At 58.5% G+C, this 16861-nt stretch overlaps 2 protein-coding genes across 3 annotated transcripts in view; both read left to right on the top strand.

Moving 5' to 3' along the window:
- Positions 1-10141: 10141 nt before the first annotated feature.
- LOC123031087 (natriuretic peptide GNP1) lies at positions 10142-13804 on the top strand. Of its 2 annotated transcripts, none has more exons than XM_044445550.1 (2): positions 10142-10395; positions 13425-13804. In XM_044445550.1, exons 1-2 carry the CDS (start codon positions 10300-10302, stop codon positions 13704-13706), a joined length of 378 nt encoding a protein of 125 aa, XP_044301485.1. In that variant the 5' UTR covers positions 10142-10299; the 3' UTR covers positions 13707-13804. The 2 variants fall into 2 exon arrangements, with proteins under 2 accessions (XP_044301485.1, XP_044301486.1); XM_044445551.1 differs by lacking the exon at positions 13425-13804 and adding an exon at positions 12008-12427.
- A 1875-nt stretch (positions 13805-15679) lies between these two features.
- Positions 15680-16861, top strand: part of LOC123030940 (ventricular natriuretic peptide-like) — a 3757-nt gene continuing 2575 nt past the window's right edge. The window contains exon 1 of the mRNA XM_044445299.1: positions 15680-15799. Coding sequence (XP_044301234.1) covers positions 15680-15799 — 120 coding nt within the window. The remainder of the gene's footprint in view (positions 15800-16861) is intronic.

Here is a 16861-nt window from a genome sequence, read left to right on the forward strand (position 1 = left end):
CCATGAGCTAGGCGGGCAGGCATCCGGCCCGTTGGCACGTGCACCTCCCGCTATCAGGCCGGGCGGGGGCTCCGAGCGAGCCAGGGCAGGGCTGGGGGGCAGGGGGACACGTCACCACCTCTGCACGCCGGGTGATGCCACGGCCAGGCCCCGCGGGAGTCACGCTGCTGGTCGCCGGGGCCTCCACACGGGCCCGGACACGTCTGCCCCAGCACAGAACCAAAAGAGGGGATGGAACGTTTTCCCGGGAAGGAAAGCTCGCTCGGGGACGGAATGTGCTGCCCGGTGCGCTCTCCTAATTTGGGTGTGTGCGAAGGAGAAACTCCCCCAAAATGCGTTGTTTTGTGCCTGGGAGCAAGGTGAATCAGAATAACCTTGCTGGCAGTGCAGGAGCCAATGGTAGGCATACCTGGGCATCCGCTGAGGGCCACCTGTCCTGCGGGGGCCCATGGACAAGACACCCCCTGCTTCTCCATTCCCCGCTGCAACCGGCTCATTCGCTGCCTCTCACCCTTTAGTGGTGGCCATGAGGAGGATGTGGAGGAGAAGCCGTGGCAGATGGATTAGGAGCTCCTTGGTTGGCACCAGGAGCCCCTTCGACTGGGTAAATGGAAGGCTTCCAAGGAGGTGTCTATCCCACCTTCGTTTGCCAAAATCAGCCCATTGGACAGAAGAGGGGAACTGAGGCAAGTCTTGCCTGCGGAGCAGAAAAACTCAAGGAGAGGGAACCTCCGCAGAGTTGCGCCCCACACCTCTTGGGTCCCACCGCTTTCTGTTCCAGCAACGACCCCCCGCACAGGGAGGAAATGCCGAGGCGAGAAATTCCAAGAGGAGTGGTGCAAAGAAAGGGATGGAGGGTCCCTGGGGAACAGCCCCCAGATCCTTGGTCTCCAAGCATAGGAACAGGCGGAGCCCCCGGGCAGGACTGGAGAAACTCTCTCAGCGGGTGCACAGGCGCTTCTGGGGAGGCCGCGAGTGGGGTGGGGAGGTTTGCTGATATGAGCACCCCGTCCTGGTGCAAGGGACGGGGGGGGCACTGCTTGGGGTGGGGCCGAGCCCCTGTGCTTAACGAAGGAAACCGGGAAATACGAAGCCAAATCGTGTGCAGGCACTTACACTATTCTATATAAAACAAAACTACTCAGATCAGCAAAGCAAGTGAAAATCCGCAAGGCCGCCGAGGGAATTCTATCGGGACCCAACCAGTACCATCATCCCCAGATCCATCCATCGTCCTGTCTTTCCCCTTAATTTTACCTTGACCAGTTGGTCAACTTGTTCTCCATCGTCTTGGCTAACGAGACGCGGGTTTCTGCATCTTGCTTGTTGGAGAGATACACGTATCAGGAGGGATCACATGCTATTTCCAGAAGGTGTCGGTTTGTTTTTTGCAGAGGGGGAAGCTAAAATTAGCGCCCCGCACCCCGTCGTGGCTGAAAACACCCTGGAGACACCCCGTGGCCCGATGTTTTGGAAAGAGACTCTTGAGGATGGAATGTGTCACTGGAAAAGCTTAAATGGGCAGCAGGGTGATGTCACCCCCCCGGCTGGCCAATATGGGTCACCCAGTGAGGAGGAGTTTGGGGAAAAAACCTGAACCGCGATCCAGCCTCGGTGCCTTGGCGGGCATGGGATGCGAGGCTGCAGAAGGCCTGCAAGCCGGCCGCTTTCAGCCAGACAACGAACGCCCTTCGACGCAGGTCCCTGGCCTGTAAACAGGGGTGTTGCTGGGCAGTTGCCAGATTTGGGGACCCCTGAATGCCCCGTTGCACAGCCTAATTTCTCTCCCACAACATCCAAATCTAAAGAGGAGGAGATTTGCTGAAACTGACACAAGCGGCAAGACAAATTTCCCGTTCAGATCGCCGTGAATAAGACGAAACCGTCTGCCGGTTTCCACCTGGCCCAGGCAGTTGTTCCTCTTCCGCTAAATTGACTACAAACCCTTTGCCCCGGCAACTGGCAGCATCCCTGCTCTTTCCCTCCTGGATGAGAATCGCCACCTCCCACCCCAGCAATTAAGCGCAGAAGAAAACCTCCGGAGGCATCAAACTGTCCTGCCGGAGGCAGGTGGGGTATCACAGAATGCAGCCAAGGAGGCTTTCTGAGTCATGCGGGTTCCTAGGGCTTGGGGACCCTTGCGTCTCTTGGGGGCTTGGCCAGAAAGCAGATTTGCTTGGAAGAGCCCCGATTCCACCCGGGAGCCGACGACAGAACCCACGTCGCCTTAGGACCCGCAAACCACAGACCGAAGAGGCCGAAAGCCTTTGCTCCTTGGGACTTTGAGGGCCACGAAGCTCGGGCGAGACGCTCCCCCGGGGCCTATAAGGGCTGGATGCCAGCGCCCGGAGAAGAGATGACAGAGGCGGCACGATCGCTTCCGGAATGGGAAAGCCTGCCATGCGGGCGACGGCGGAAGGCTCGTTCTCGGAGCCCAGGATCAGAAGGGGTGCTTGGAAGGGCCAAGGAAACAGGTCGCAGCAAACACGAGAACCTCGGACAAGCCCGTGCAATCAGCCCTCCTGCCCATGTTCCCCAGCACTGGGTATAACGGCTCCCGAGTCTCCGACAGCGGAAGCAACACAAAGCCCTCGGACTAGTAGCCACCGTGAATTTGGCTGGTCCCGCTCCTGGGCCACCGAGTGGGCGTGCGCAAGGACAGTGAATTCCACGGCTGAACCACACGTGGCATGACCGGGGCCTTCCTTGGACCCCCCCCCCCGCCCGCCCGCCCGCTTTTGGGATCTCTGGTTCCTTTGGTCCTGAATCTCCACCCGTCCGCGTCACAGGACGGCCGTGTTCGAGAGTCACGGCAGAGAGGATGGGGCCCACCTCCCCACTCGCTCTGCACCAGGCAGAATTCTGTGCCCCTCTGACCCGCCTGCCCTTCCAAAGCCCCCCGAGCCCCCGGATCAGTCGCCCCTTTCGCATCGCTGCCAACAATACACAGCATTCCCTTAGAGGGGAATACCCGGAATGGGGCACACCTGCAAAACAGCCGTCCGGGCGGGCAATTCTCCCCCTCCCACTGCTCTTCACCTCCCCTCCCCTCCATCCTCTTTCTCGCCATCTTCTCCCTCCCTTCTTTGCATTGCTCTTTCCCCCGTGCTTCCCCCTTTCTGTTCCTCTCCTCCCACTTAAAACTGGGCAAAAGAGCAGCAAATACGACTCAGAGCCAACAGCCGGAACCGGGGCAGAGTGGCCCCTGCAGCCTGGAGACTCGGGTGGAAAGAGGGTGCCGCCGTCCTTCCCACGCCTCTGGACGCCCCCGGGCTGCGGGGAGCACTTGGCCGCTTCCCGGACACCCGGGCCGGCTTCGGGGGCCGTGATGGCCAGGCTTGCCCGCATCCTCGCACGTCAACACCAGTCCGGAATGTGCCGTTATCCCGGGAGACGACTCCACGGAGAAAACGCTTCTGGGGCGGGCGAAGGGCTGGCATGTGTGGAATTCGAGGAGGGCGACCGAAGATTTGCCAGCGCTTTCGGCCTCCAGGGGCCACTTGCGCCCCTCCGTTCTGGCGTCGGCTGAGCGGAGAGAAAGGGTGGGCTTGGGGGCCCCTCCTGCTTGGTCCAGGGGGTGAAGTCTGAGCCGACTTGGGAGAAACTTGAGAGCGTTTGCTCTGGCGGCTGATGCAGGACGAGCCGATGCCCAGCTCTGTGTGTTTACTCAGAAGTAAATCCAGGCACAGAAGACTCCCCGGACCTGTCCCCATCCCTGTGTGCTTCCTTATTTCCTCCCCTCTTTGCAAAGCAGCTTCCAGGGCTGTCTTCCTCTATTCTGTTCTCACAACAACCCTGCAAGGTAGGCCAGGCCAAATGTCTGGAGCTGCCCAAGAGTTACCCAGACTGCCTGGAGATTGTAACCCCGAGTCCCAGGCCGATTCACTGACACTGCACTGGCTCTCTAGCGGCTCTCACCAATGGATTACAACTCCCATCACTGTGGGTGATGGGGGTGGCAATCCCAAACACCTGGAGGATGCCACAAGATTCACCGGGCCTAAAAGCATGCCTGGCATGTCCCAGTCACGAAAGCACGGGGATACCGTTCTGCCTTTCAGCGCTTTTTTAAACATGGTAAACACATCATTTGACTGAAAAATACACAAATAAAGGACCCGGCGTACCCTTCATCAATACCGAGCACATCTCCAGCCTTTGGCGTTCCAGAGGGAAATCTGCTATTCCAAATAACTCCGCTTTCTCTGCAGGTATGTCCACAATGAGGTCACCTTTGTCCTGGACAGTCCTTGCCATCCAAGTTTGGTAATTAGCTTATTTTCCTTTTGCACTTGAGTGCAACAGACGCCCAAGAGTCGCATATTAAATCATTGCTATTAGACAAGTGTTTGCTTGCTGTTTCACTCTAATCCTGAGACCTGCCAGTGATAATTCTAAGATCCACTATGCATAATCCTAAAACCCACCACCTGTAATCCTAAAATCTACTAACTCTAATCCTGAGTTCCGCCAGTATAATCTGAAGGTCCGTGTAGTGCAAAAGATACACACTCTCGGGAGTGAAACACTCCAGAGTCCAAGAACTGGGTTTCGAAAACAAGAACGGGATGACCCAAAGTCTCCCCTGGATTAACCCTCCCTGCTTCTTGGAGGCCCCCCGATCAAAAGGGTGCTTCACACGGCTTTGAAGTTAATGCTAAATTACCTCCAAGTTGGGCCAAAAGGGAGATGAAGATAAAAAACTTGCGTTTTTTGACTGAACGAAGGCGACAGAGCCAGTTTTCCGAACTCAGATCTGAACTTTTGCAAGATGCTGGGACGAGCCGGGCCTGTTCCTGGAGAGCATCTCACCCTCCCATGACACCCCACAGAAATGCCGGCCGGTCGGCCCACCCGCAGACTCCATGCGGGGGTCCCTGCAGAGGCCCCCACCCCCTTCCCCAAAAGTCCTGCACGGACTCCTGGAAATAGGCACCCGGAGGGAGGACGGCCTGAGCGGCCAAGAACTCCGAGCTGTTTCTTGTCGACACCAGCCGATTAGGGGCTCCGTTTTGGACCTCACACTCCGGGAGCGCTGATAAGGGGCTGCCGCCCTGCCGCCTGGGGATGGAGCAAAGGAAGCAGATAAAACCAGCTGTCATCTGTGTTCACACCTTCCCCATCCCATTGAGCTGCACTTGCTTCAATTTCCCGAGAGCCTCCGGCCAGCAAGCCGGGCACAAGCGCTGCCCAACTCCGGCTTCGTTGGAAAGACTGACCAGCAGCAGAAATATACGGCGGGGCGCACAGGACAGCAGGCTGGGGCTTGGGACACCCGGTCGCTGGTCCCCGTCCAGCCGCCAGGTCACGGGACTCTTCCTGGCCCAGTTCGCTCCACGAAAGTCATGGACTCGTAGAGCTGGAAGGGGCCAGAGGGCCACTGGGGCCAGCCCTCTGCTCAGAGCAGGGCTCCCAGTTACACCGCCCCTCTCAGGGGGCTGCCCAGTTGCAGCCTGGAGGCCTCCAGGGTGGGAGAGCCCCCCACCTCCCCAGGTAATTGCTTCCATTGCCGGACTTCTCGAACAGTCCAGAATTTTTTCCTGATATCTCGCCGGAACTGGCTTTCCGAAACCGGAACGGATTTTTCTGAGATGTGCCGCAACGGAGCTTATTGGGGGTTGATCCCTTTGGAGCTCCCCCGACCCGCGACTTGGCATGTTTCCCCACCATTCTATGGCTTGAAGGCCTCCACGCAACAAGGTGTTGGTGTTGTTAGTTGCGGAGTCGTCCCTGACCCATCGCGACCCCATGGACAACACTCCTCCAGGTCTTCCTGTCCTCCACCTTCTCCCGGAGTCCACCCAAGCCCCAGTGACCCCATCCAGCCACCTCATCCTCTGCCGCCCCCTTCTCCTTTTGCCATCTATTGTTCCCAGCATGAGGCTCTTCTCCAGGGAGTCCTTCCTCCTCATCAGGTGGCCAAAGCATTTGAGCTTCATCTTCAGGATCCGGCCTTCTAAAGAGCAGCCGGGGCTGATCTCCTCCAGGACTGACCGGTTGGATCGCCTTGCGGTCCAAGGGACTGGCAGGAGTCTCCGCCAGCACCACAATTCAGAGGCCTCGATTCTTCGGCACTCAGCCTTCCTTATGGTCCAGCTTCCCCAGCCATACATTGCAAGCAACAAGATAGGGGTATTTTTTTCTATTTGACCCCACCCCTTTTCCTTTAGCCACACCCACCACTGCTCTGCCCCCCCTCAAGAGGCCCCCCCTCCTGTCCTACTGCCTACTAGAAGCTAGGAGCATGATTTTGAGCTCAGTTTAAAAGCAACACGTTTTGACACGCACGGGGAAGGAATAATGTCTTCCGACGAGCCCGGTGCGCATCACAGAGGGAAGACGGCACCTCCGAGCGAATTGTCACACCTCCAGCTTGTTCTTCCTTGCAAAGTTACAGCAGCAGAAATTTGGTGTTACTTGTGCTTTAGTTGGAGATGTTATCACTGCTCGGTCTAAGCCATTTTGGGACTTCATTATGCGAAGAGGTCTCTTGGTACAAAAAAATCGATGCATGTATAATCCATCAAGGGAAGCTTTGACCCGCCGCCCCCGTGGGCTACGGACCCGATCAGAACACAGCTGTGCTGTGCACAGCCGCACTCGGTGACGCATCGTGTGTCGGGGGTCAGCGCCCCCCAGAAGCCCTCTTCACATTTCCCGAGGAGAGGAGGGCTGCAGTGCCATCTGGCTCATTAAGGGGCTGGAGAGGAATCATTTAAAAGCCACGGCACCGGAGGCAGCGGGCAAATCCGAAAGCTGGGGGAAGGACCCCGGAAGAGCAGGGAGGGTGGGCACGGCGATTCCTGGTTCTAGACATTTCCAGGAGCTTCCCGAGCGCCTGTGCGGTGTCCCAGGAGTACCAGTGTGACCACAAACACCATTCCGAGCGCCCAGCCGCCTCCAGTTCCTCCCAAGCTTCTTGGATTGAGCCAGGTTGGCCCTGAGCCTGCTGGACTGCCGCTTTTAACCTCGACAGCCCGGCGTGGCTGGGCCCGCGACTCCCGAGGAGCAGCCCTCCCTGTAACGGCGAGCCTGGGGCTCCCTCCAAATGGCACCCCAAGGGGGACTCGGCGGGGGGCAACAAGGAGACGGCCTGCTCGGTGGCAGCCCCCCATTGTGGACTGAGCTCCCCCCTGAGGCACGTCCGGCACCAGAAGCCTGCCCACTACTGGCTAAAGCTGTTACTGCGTGCGTCAACCGCAGACAGACACTCTGAGGTTTGTCAATTAATCGATGCCTGTTAAAACCGGAACAAACCAAGCTGCAAGCCCCCAAGTTCCCCTTTGCACTCATGACATGTTCCGGGTAGCGCCGTGAAGGCCCTGTGGAGCGGCAGCCGGACAGACCGACACTCATCGGGGGTTTTATAAGATGATAATATATGTAATATTCATTATTATAAAAGCCGTGCAACGGGCTCGCTGCAAAGCGAGATGCTGACCTCCACCAGCATCCGCCTGCAAAGGGGCATTTGCTTTGTCGAAAGCTTTTCCACCCCCTATTTCTGAGCGCGGTCCCCTTCGCCCGCCACCGAGCGGGACCGTCTCTGCGCGCCTGGGGCTTAATCGCCGCTGATGGCGCTCGTCTTCGCTGGACCGGAACTCGGCCGCGCCGCCGGCGGCCCGCTGGGCTGCATTAACGTCAGCAAAACGCGAGGAACGGGCCTGACGCACCTAATCCGAGCCCTCGGCCGTCCAGCCCGGCGCCCCAGAACAACCTCCGACCCGCGGTTGAGCGCCAAAGAGCCCACAGCGGCTCCGCGTGTGCCAAGAACAGGGCAAATCGGCAAGAAACGCCCTGCAGCGGCCCGAGAAACGCTTCGGTTTTGGGGGCAGGCCCGCAGGCCAAGGCAGCGGGGCCACGGCGCCTGGGAAGGGCCCTGCCATCGACGGCCGAGGCATCCTCCGGACGGCACCTCCGGGGAGACTCGGCTCGTGACCGGCAGCCCCTCGTCCCTCCCCAGTGCCTGTGTGGCCGGGGGCTGTGGGGGGCCGTAGCCAGCAAGCTGCCGAGCCCCAGATCTGCCCACGCCTCGCCTTAACTACCCGCTTCCGGTAGGAAGGCGGATGGCCGGGCTTCAGCAGCCAGCTCGCCTGGCCGCTCTGCCGTTGCTCCCGCGTCATTAACTCCGGGAGCCCTTTCCAAGCCTCCCCCACAAGCACCCTTTGCCGCCCCTCCCCGCCTGGGCATGGCCGGCCCCCACTTCCAAAGACCGGTGACGTCACGCAATGCGGGATGCCAGGAGCAGGTGCCCCCGGCCCTTATTATGGCATATTAACATTTTTGCTCCGGTGCCCGGGTCTCCGTCCCCGTCCCCAGAGCTGTCGGGCCACGCCAAGGTTCACCGCCCAGCATCACTGTCTCAGCGGCTAATTACCCGGCCAAACCGGCCTGCTGCCCTCCGGCCCTCCGCCGATGGGACGCCTTCAGCTTTCATTACCTGCTGACGCCTCAGCCTGCTCTGCGGGGGCGGCAAAGGGAGACGAGCCACCTGCGGACACAAGCAAAGGGTCTGGGCCCTCTGTACTCCTCCCTAGGCAGCCCTCACCTGGAATCCTGGGTCCAGTCCTGGGCACCAAGATGCAGGTAAATCAGGAAGATGCAGGTAAATCAGGAAGGGTCCAGCGGAGGGCAACAAAGATGATCCAGGGTTTGGGAACACTGAGGAGAGACTGGGAGAACTGTGTGTGTTCAGCCTGGAGAAGAGAAGACCGAGGGGGGACATGAGATCCCTCTAAAAGCACCTCAAAGGCTGCCACAAAGAGGAAGGTCAGGATCTCTTCTCGCTGATGCCAGAGTGCCGGACACGGAATGATGGGCGTGAACTACAAGAAGCCAGATCCAGGCCAACGCCATTCTCCGGCGAGCCACGGTGAAAAATTAATCTCCAGTGTCTGAAGCTAATTCGAGGCCCTGCCAGCTGCGCCTAATTAACCGGCATGCTGTGTCCTTCCCAGCGGGTGTGCCGGTGTCGTGGGCTCTCCGAGGGATGCTCCGGGTGGCGCATAATGATGTTGCCATTCTCAGAGAGGGCTGAGGCTGGGCGAGGGGATGCAGCTCGCGATCACAGACGGAAAACACCTTTTCTCGGAAAATACCCACCTTCCTTTCAAAACAACAGGAAAGTCAAGTTGCTAGTCCTCATGCATGCAACTACATCAGCGGTTTCATCCCGCATTGCGGAGGGGAGAAGAAACGGAGGGAAGGCCCACGAGCAACCGTCTTGGACCTCTTTCCCTGGGAGAAAGCCCCAGCGGAGCTTAGTGACTGTGTTCAGACGAGCTGAGCCATGGATAAACTGTTAACAAGGTGGTCTGGTTTACTTACCTTGGATCATTCCTCTCACGAGAATCCATTTAGAGCAGCATATTACAATTGTAAGTCAGATAAATAAAAACACACACACTTCAGAGTAAGTCGCCAGGGTCCATGTTCCATGTGGGCTTGTTGCGGGGTGTTGTGTGCTTTGCCTGAGTTTTGTGTCGGCATGCGGGGTGCATTTCGCCCAGTGCACAAATGTGTGTGTCTTCCGAGCATCACCTGCTGAGAAACGGGTATTTTCTGTTGCTTTGCAGAGGTAGAAATCTGTGATTTGGTCACTTGGGCCCTGGACATCTCACCCACCTGCAACTCTGGCCAGGTGGCTTCCTCCCCACGTCTGTCCGTCCGTCATTTGTGAAATGCACCGTTGCAGCAGAAAACCGGGCACAAGCCCCTGAGCGAAGGAGCCCCACACCCAGCGATCTGAGCTCTACGCAGGCGACCAAGTTCAGTGCAAGGGGCTGAAGACCAAAAGTGTGCGGATAAGACCAAAAGTGTGCGGATAAGACAAAATGTGTGCAAATAAGACCAAAAGCGTGCAGATAAGACCACAGGTGTGCAGATAAGACCAAAGGTGTGCGAATAAGATGAAAAGTGTACAGATAAGACCAAAGGTGTGCGAATAAGACGAGAAGTGTGCGAATAAGACCAACAGTGTGCAGAGAAGACCAGTATTGGCAGAGTGCAAACTTGCTCGCTCTGCACCGTGGTCTTCCGCTGAAACGGGGAGCATTTTGCCTGCTGGGAGAGCGAGGGCGAGGGCGAGGGCCAGCACGCACGCTCCGTCGGTTTCCTCGGGCTGGCCAATGATGCGTCCCACTGGCACGGCTCCTTGGGCGTCTTCCAGGGGCTCGGAGGTGCCTTGGGAGGAGCCACCGGGGACATAAAAGCCGCTCCGGGGCAGAGCAGCTCACCCTCCACGGGCGAAGGACTGGAACAGCGTCCCCGGACCCCCCGCCCCAGCGCAGGCCGTGCAGGATGGACCCCAGGCTCGTGCGCGCCGGCTCCCTCGTGCTCCTGCTGGCGCTCCTCGTGCAAGACCAAGGGGCGGCCCATCCAGCCAGGCCAGGCCAGGTAAGACGCTCCGAGCCCAGCAGGTTTCCAGCCAGCGAGGGAGGTGCTTTTAAAGGCGCGGAGCTGGACTGCGACGTGGGAGACCCCGGTTCCGGTCCCCACTGGGCCACGGCAGGGAGCCCCGGTTTAGCCGCCAGGGAGAAATGTACTCAGACCCCCAGTTTTATGGGCGGGGGCACCCAGGAAAACCCCCGTGCAGAGATCGAGCTTGCAACAGCCCCACCAACTACAAGCTTCCGGAGCCCAGGCAGAGTTTTTTTTTAAGGTTGTGAGTCCCAGGCTCACACAGTTTCAAGGAAGTGATGAGGTCCCAAAAGGGTGAGCAAGCGAGGAGAATCTGGAGTAATACGGGAACGCAGAGAAGGTTTTGGCAGCAGATAACAAATCGGGAGTCACAAAAATCGAGCAGGTTTAAAGAGCTGTGAGTTTTGCACTCAGAGGCTCAGAATTGCTTCCCACGTGTGAGGCTGGGTAATTTTGCAGTGCAAAGGAGGTGCCACTTCCCAGGTGGTTTGTTCCAGTCCCTTTGAGTGGAGACGGGCGAGAGCACTGCTCCCAGATCTTATCTTAAAGTCTGTGTAAATACATATCGTTTATTTGAGGATTTCTTTGGGCTTTCCCAACCCCATGGAGCTCACTGGTGATTTGGGGCCAGTTGCTCACTTGCAGCCTGGCCTACCTTACAGGGTTGTTGTGAATGGTGGTATGGCCCACTGGTTAGAGCGTTGGAATGGGACTCGGGTGATCTAGTCCTGGCTTGGCCATGAAGCTTGTGGGATATAAGCTGGAGCCTGTGACTGCCTCCCAGCCGAAGCAACCTCACAGGGTTGTTGTGAGAAGAGGAAGATCGTAAGATGAGGGTATCATTGCAGGGGAAAAGGTGGGAGAGAAACATCAGAAATACACAATCAAACATGCAACTGTTCTAGAGTTCTCCCCTTTAAAATTAATATTATTAATAATAACCAACCAAGCTGAGGTTTGTTTGTCTTTGCAGACTATAAGCCACATTTCCCTGGCTTTTTCGATTATGTTGAATAGAACCTAGCAAGTTCAGGTGTAGGGGGCTCTGGGGGCCCTTCCAGAGGCTGCTGGACAACAACTCCCATCATCCCCATTTAGCGTGGCCAATAGCCAGGCCTAACGGGAGTCTTCCTCCACCATCCAGACCAGCACAGCAGAGCCTTTGGGGGCCAAACCTGGCCCTACAGGGGGCTGAATCCTGAAGAAGCCACACCCCTTTCCTTGGCTCCTCCCATGTCCCCGAACCAGCCAATCCGCTGGCAGCTTCCCGCATCCTAGCAAGTTTGAAACACCGCTCCGGTGGCTGAGTGGCCGGCGGGTCGCAGCAGCTTTGAGCTTCAGCATCTGCGGGGGCCTTGGCCCCGCCCCCTTTCCCTGGCCCCGCCCACCCCGGGAGGTGGCCCCCGAGGGCCGTTCTCTCATGGGACACGGCCCTCGGGCCGAGAGGTTCCCCGCCTCTGTTTCGGGAACGTCCGTCACCCCAAACGCTCCGCCACGCGAGGAAGCAGGGGGCATTTTGCTTTCCGTTTTTAAGAGTATCTCACCGCGTGCTGTAATGCCCCTTTCCCTCTCCCTTCCCCTATAAAAGAAGTATAAGCCCTTGATTAGACGGTCCGAGGAAGATTCCCAGGCACTGGGGCAGGAAGGGGACGTGGCTGCGAGAGCCGCGGACGAGGAGGATGCAGCCGGCCCGGGAGACGCTCTTCGGCAGCCTGCCTTCAAGATGCTTCTCGCTTCCCGGGAAAAAAGGATCCAACCCGAAGGGAGCTGCTTCGGGCAAAAGATCGACCGGATCGGCCATGTCAGTGGAATGGGCTGCAACAAGTTTGACCCCAACAAAGAATCGAGCTCCACTGGGAAAAAGTAGACGCCCGTCCCAAAATCCTCAAAGAGATCCTAAATCCCTAAACCCTCCATCCAGATGGAGCAAAATTCTGCAAGCTTGCCTTTGAGAGAAATAAATAAACGCACCAGCCAGTCAAGAGCGCTGTCTGGATTGATCCCCGGCCGTTTTGTTAAGCGTCTCTGTTCAATTTAAATCAATTTGCACATGGAGGATGGGGGGAAACACATTTCCATTCCTACCGAGAACCAAAGCCCTCTACGCATTTCAGAATGGCAGCCCAGAAATACAGCGTCATAAAAACAACCAAAAATCTTGAACATATTAAACCAGATTTTTTTGAGTGGTTAAAATAAGACACTTGAAAAACACTATTAAACGTTTCGGCCTATGCCATCAAATTCTTGACCTGGTATTGATAAGACAGGCAGGGGGAAGTGCCCCATAATTTGGGGGTCACCCCCGAAGGGTCTTTTTCCCTTGCTATTTTGCCAGCCTCTGTTGGCTGAGGCTTCTCGGGACAAGTGAGGCCCTTTCAGCTCAGAGTGATATTTTCAGCCTGGATAACCAGCAGTTATCAAGTGGATGTGAGGCACAGTGGGTGTGTGGAACCTCCAGGTTCAGGAGCAATGTACCCCGAATAGTTACTGAGAACCAGAACCAAGGGAGGCTTCTTCCTGTTTCAAGGCATCGGCAAATGGTCACTCTGGGAAACAGGTCGCCAGGTTCGATCAGGGTGCAGAATCTTGCCCCACCAAGATTCCCTAAGGGCTACCCCCCCCCATCTTATTCTCCCTCCCAACCACCAAATGGTTGCACGACCCTCGGGATACACTCAGCCCTCCTCGGCTTCCCAGAACGCCACCCCACCCCACCCCCCACCGTTCGTTGCTTGCCCAGTTTCCGCACTGGTCCTCCCCGTTCCCAAAAGAAGTTGTAAGCTGATGGCTCCACCCCTTTCCTTTGGCCCCTCCCACCCTCCGGGGGCCGCACGCCCCGGTCGCGGGGGCCGCAGTCCTGCACCGCAGCTTCAGACCTGTCCTGCCCGGGAACATGCGCATCCAAAGTCTCCCCCATGGAGTGGGAACGTCGCGACGCGTCTCGGTCAGCCGCGCGCGCCATTGCTGACGTTGCTGCTCTGCTTCTCCCCGCCCCTGTCCAGGAATTTCCGCTCCAGAATAAGTTGTCCGCGGACAGCTCCGAGGTTCCCCGGCGGGATGCCAGCCTGGCCGCAGGAGCCCCGGGCGAAGAGGACGCGCAGAGCACATTTCAGGAGTTCATCCGCGACCGGCGCACCCCCCCGGGACCCCCGCGGAAGAACAGAAGGCTCAGCCCCGGCGGCGGCTGCTTTGGCACCCGGCTGGACCGCATCGGGTCGGCGAGCGGCTTAGGGTGCGGCAGCGGGAGCTCGAACGCGGGCTCAGGCACGGCCGGGAAAAAATGAGAGAGGGCAGCCCTTGGAGGCTTGACAACGTCCCCAGAACTGACACGAAGGTTTGCAAGGGTGTCATCGAGAAAATAAACATGCTTTCTAGCCGATCAGGAGTGCTTCTGGATTGATCCTTGGCCTTTTATCCGCTCATCGGTACAGGTCTCTGTTCGATACACCTCTGTTTGCACATGAGGGGGCGGAAAACCCATTTCTGTTTCTGCCCAAGAACCGAAGCCCTCCGGCATTTCAGAGTGACAATCCAGACACAAGACAATAAACACAGAGCCGTTATCTCTAAGTTACAACATTAAAGACAAACTATTCTTTACAAAACAAAGAAAACAGGATCCGTACATGCAGCTGTTAGATGCCTAAGCATATACTGTAAAATGCCTGGGAACACGGGAAAAATTTGACCCTACACCCGAGAGATGACACCCGAAACAGGCCACACTGGGGAGAGAGTTGTATAATTTGGGGGCCACCATCAAGAAAATCTATCAGAAGTTGGAAAGCACTTCTATTCATATCGGCTGCAGGTTTGAATGGGCAAGTAGAGCCTCCAGGCTTAGGAGCAGTGTACCCCTTGAATGGTTTCCAGGAATCCAAACAAGAAGGGCTTTTCCGCTTGTTTCCTGGTGGGGGCTTCTTGAGGGCATCGGATGTTGGCTGCTCTGAGAAACGGGATGCCAGATTAGATCAGAGCTGGCCGGAGACCTTGTGAGCAAGCAAGCAAGCAAAGCCAGCTGCCGTTTGGCTGTGGAAAGAAACTATGACAGAATAGGCCCGAGACAAGAGAGCCACTGCACTGCAGATACAATCGAGATACTTCTAAATCCTCTGGGAAGTTTTGCCGGGAAGCCTTCCACAGGCCAGAGTTCCCTCACACCTTCTTGGGCTCCTTGCTGCAAGCACGGGTGGCGAAGGACATAAGCGAGGAGGAGGAGGTGAGAAAGGCTGAGGACTAGCGACTTGCCCAAGACCTTGCAGCCAAGAGCTCTCCGTTCACGGATCTCCGCTTTCTCAGTTAGCTTGGACTCCGGTTTGAAACGCTGCCTTCTGGGTGCCCTCCAGGCTGGGGCAGAAATCTGTCTGAGGAAAGGAGGTCGTGCCGGAACGCCATCTTATAAGGCTGCCCTCTTGCATTCAAACAAAGCAAATGAACGCAGGGAGGGAGCAGAGTTCCCCGCCACACATAAAAGGGCTCCCAATTAAAGGCTCTGGACCCCCATCTGCGGGAGCCTTGTTCATCCCCTATTAGCATATCAAAGAGGAAAGCCATCCTTTGAAGACGGCCTGGGCCCGAGATGAAGGGCAGAGGCCTCCGTCGTGCGCAGGGGCGGCTCTTCCCGCCTGCGAGGCGAGGCAGCGGGGCCCCAACTCGGGCGCAGAGGGGCGCGCGGGGGTCCCCAGGGGCTCGGCCTGGCTCTTGCCGGCGCCGCGCCCCTTTGGGCAGGGTCCGGGCAGGCCGCCGCGGGGGTCCGCGCCGGGCTCGCCAAAGGCGCCGCGCGCAGCGACGGGCGCGCAAAGGGGCGCACGGAGCGAGCGCGCAAAGCGAGGCGAGCGCCGCAGGTGCCGCCTGGCGCCTCCGAAGCCCCGAGCGCGAAGCCCGGGCGGCCGGTGGGGCTCCGCGCTTGGCCCCCGAGTGCGGCTGGAGCGCCCCAAAGGGGCCGGCGCGCCCGTAGCCGCTGCGCGTCGCGGGAGCGGCAAAGCGCCCCCGGAGCAGCGCGCCCGTCGCTCCATCAACCGCGGCGGGCGCGGCGGGGACGCGCTTCCCCAAGCCTCGCCTCGGCCGCGCTGGATGGAGCCGGTTCCCTAATCGGGCGAAGCGGCGCGCTCCGCGGGGCCCAGCCGGCTGGAAGCGGCAAGCGGGCCACCTCGGCGGGGCTTATAAAGGGCGCACCTGGCCACCGAGAGGCGCATCCGCGTCCGCTCCCCTGCCCGAGCCGAGCGAGCGCCGAGGCCGAGGCCGCGAAGCCGGCACCATGCGGGCCGTGTCCCTTCGGCGCTGCGCCTCCGTGTTCCTGGTGTTGCTGCAGGCGGGGCTGGGGGCGCCCCTGCCGGTGACGGGGAGCCCGTCCAGCCGCGAGCTTCAGTCCTGGCGGGTAAGGAGGTGCCCAAGAGGCGGGGGGAGACCAGCGAAAGCCGCCGCCTGGAAAGGGGCTGCTGCCCAGCCGTGGCCAACCACCAGAAGCATCCTTTGTGCAGGACCATGAGGACTAGAACCTTCATTGCTTTTTTAGGGGAAGGGCCGCAGCTCTGTGGCAAAGGGCAGGCTTGACATGCCGATGGTCTCCGGTTCAGGCCCATCTGGGAAGAGCATTTGGGAGGCTTGATAGACCGTTCAGAAGGGAGCAGATGGCAGCTGCTAAGCTACACCGACCATGTTGGCTGGGGTTGATGGGTTTGACTCCAACAGCACGGGCAGGCCTGAGCTTCCCGGCTCCGTGTGGTCCGGATGCTTCTCGGGGAACTCCGTATGTTCCCAGGCCCAGAAACAGACACCCTTGTGGTTGCCGGTCCTTGAATCAGCTCCACCGCTGGAGATGGAGAAAGTCTCTGCGGTAGGAAGGACGCGGGACACTTCAGGGCCCGTCCATTCTCTGAGTTCCTTGGGCGCTCGAGGGCAAGCGTACAGGGCACCGCTGTCGAGGCGCTGGCGCTCTTGTGGCTGGAGGGGGGCCTTGGGACGCAACCGTCTCAGCAGCTTTCAGCGTTCTTCAGGTGAAGGGGGCAGGCATGCGGCTTGAACCCCCAGCTGTGGGGAGCCAGCCCTCCAAGGGGTGGGAGAGGAGCCCCGCCTTCATCCCCTAAGATGAAAAGCACTCGCTCTCCTTGGGGCACCCGCACCCCTAAAAAGGGGGACTGAGAGGGCCCGGACGTTTCGTGGTGAGTGCCTCACACCCAGCCTTCCAAATTCAGCTCCCAGCCCAAAAGTCAGATTTAGAGTCTCCCAGGTTGAAATCCCGCTTCTCCACACCCACCCTGAGCCCCAGCAGGTGTTTTCCACCACGGGTGTCACCTGGGACTGATTCTGGAGTGAAGATAATGGCGAAAAAAATATAAACACACACTGAGACTGAATGCAACAGCCTGAAAATCCATCAAGAAAGACTTCAGAGCTCGCGCTCTCTCTCTCTCTCTCTCTCTCTCTCTCTCTCTCTCTC

Source organism: Varanus komodoensis, unplaced genomic scaffold (genome assembly GCF_004798865.1).
Source record: "Varanus komodoensis strain SLA01 unplaced genomic scaffold, ASM479886v1 scaffold48, whole genome shotgun sequence".
Lineage (NCBI taxonomy): Eukaryota > Metazoa > Chordata > Lepidosauria > Squamata > Varanidae > Varanus > Varanus komodoensis.

Excerpts from the sequence above, each read along its gene's own strand:
- LOC123031087 (XM_044445550.1), top strand. The coding sequence starts at position 10,300 with ATGGACCCCAGGCTCGTGCGCGCCGGCTCCCTCGTGCTCCTGCTGGCG. Across the intron at positions 10,396-13,424 it reads ATCCAGCCAGGCCAGGCCAG|GAATTTCCGCTCCAGAATAA; the intron begins GTAAGACGCTCC and ends GCCCCTGTCCAG.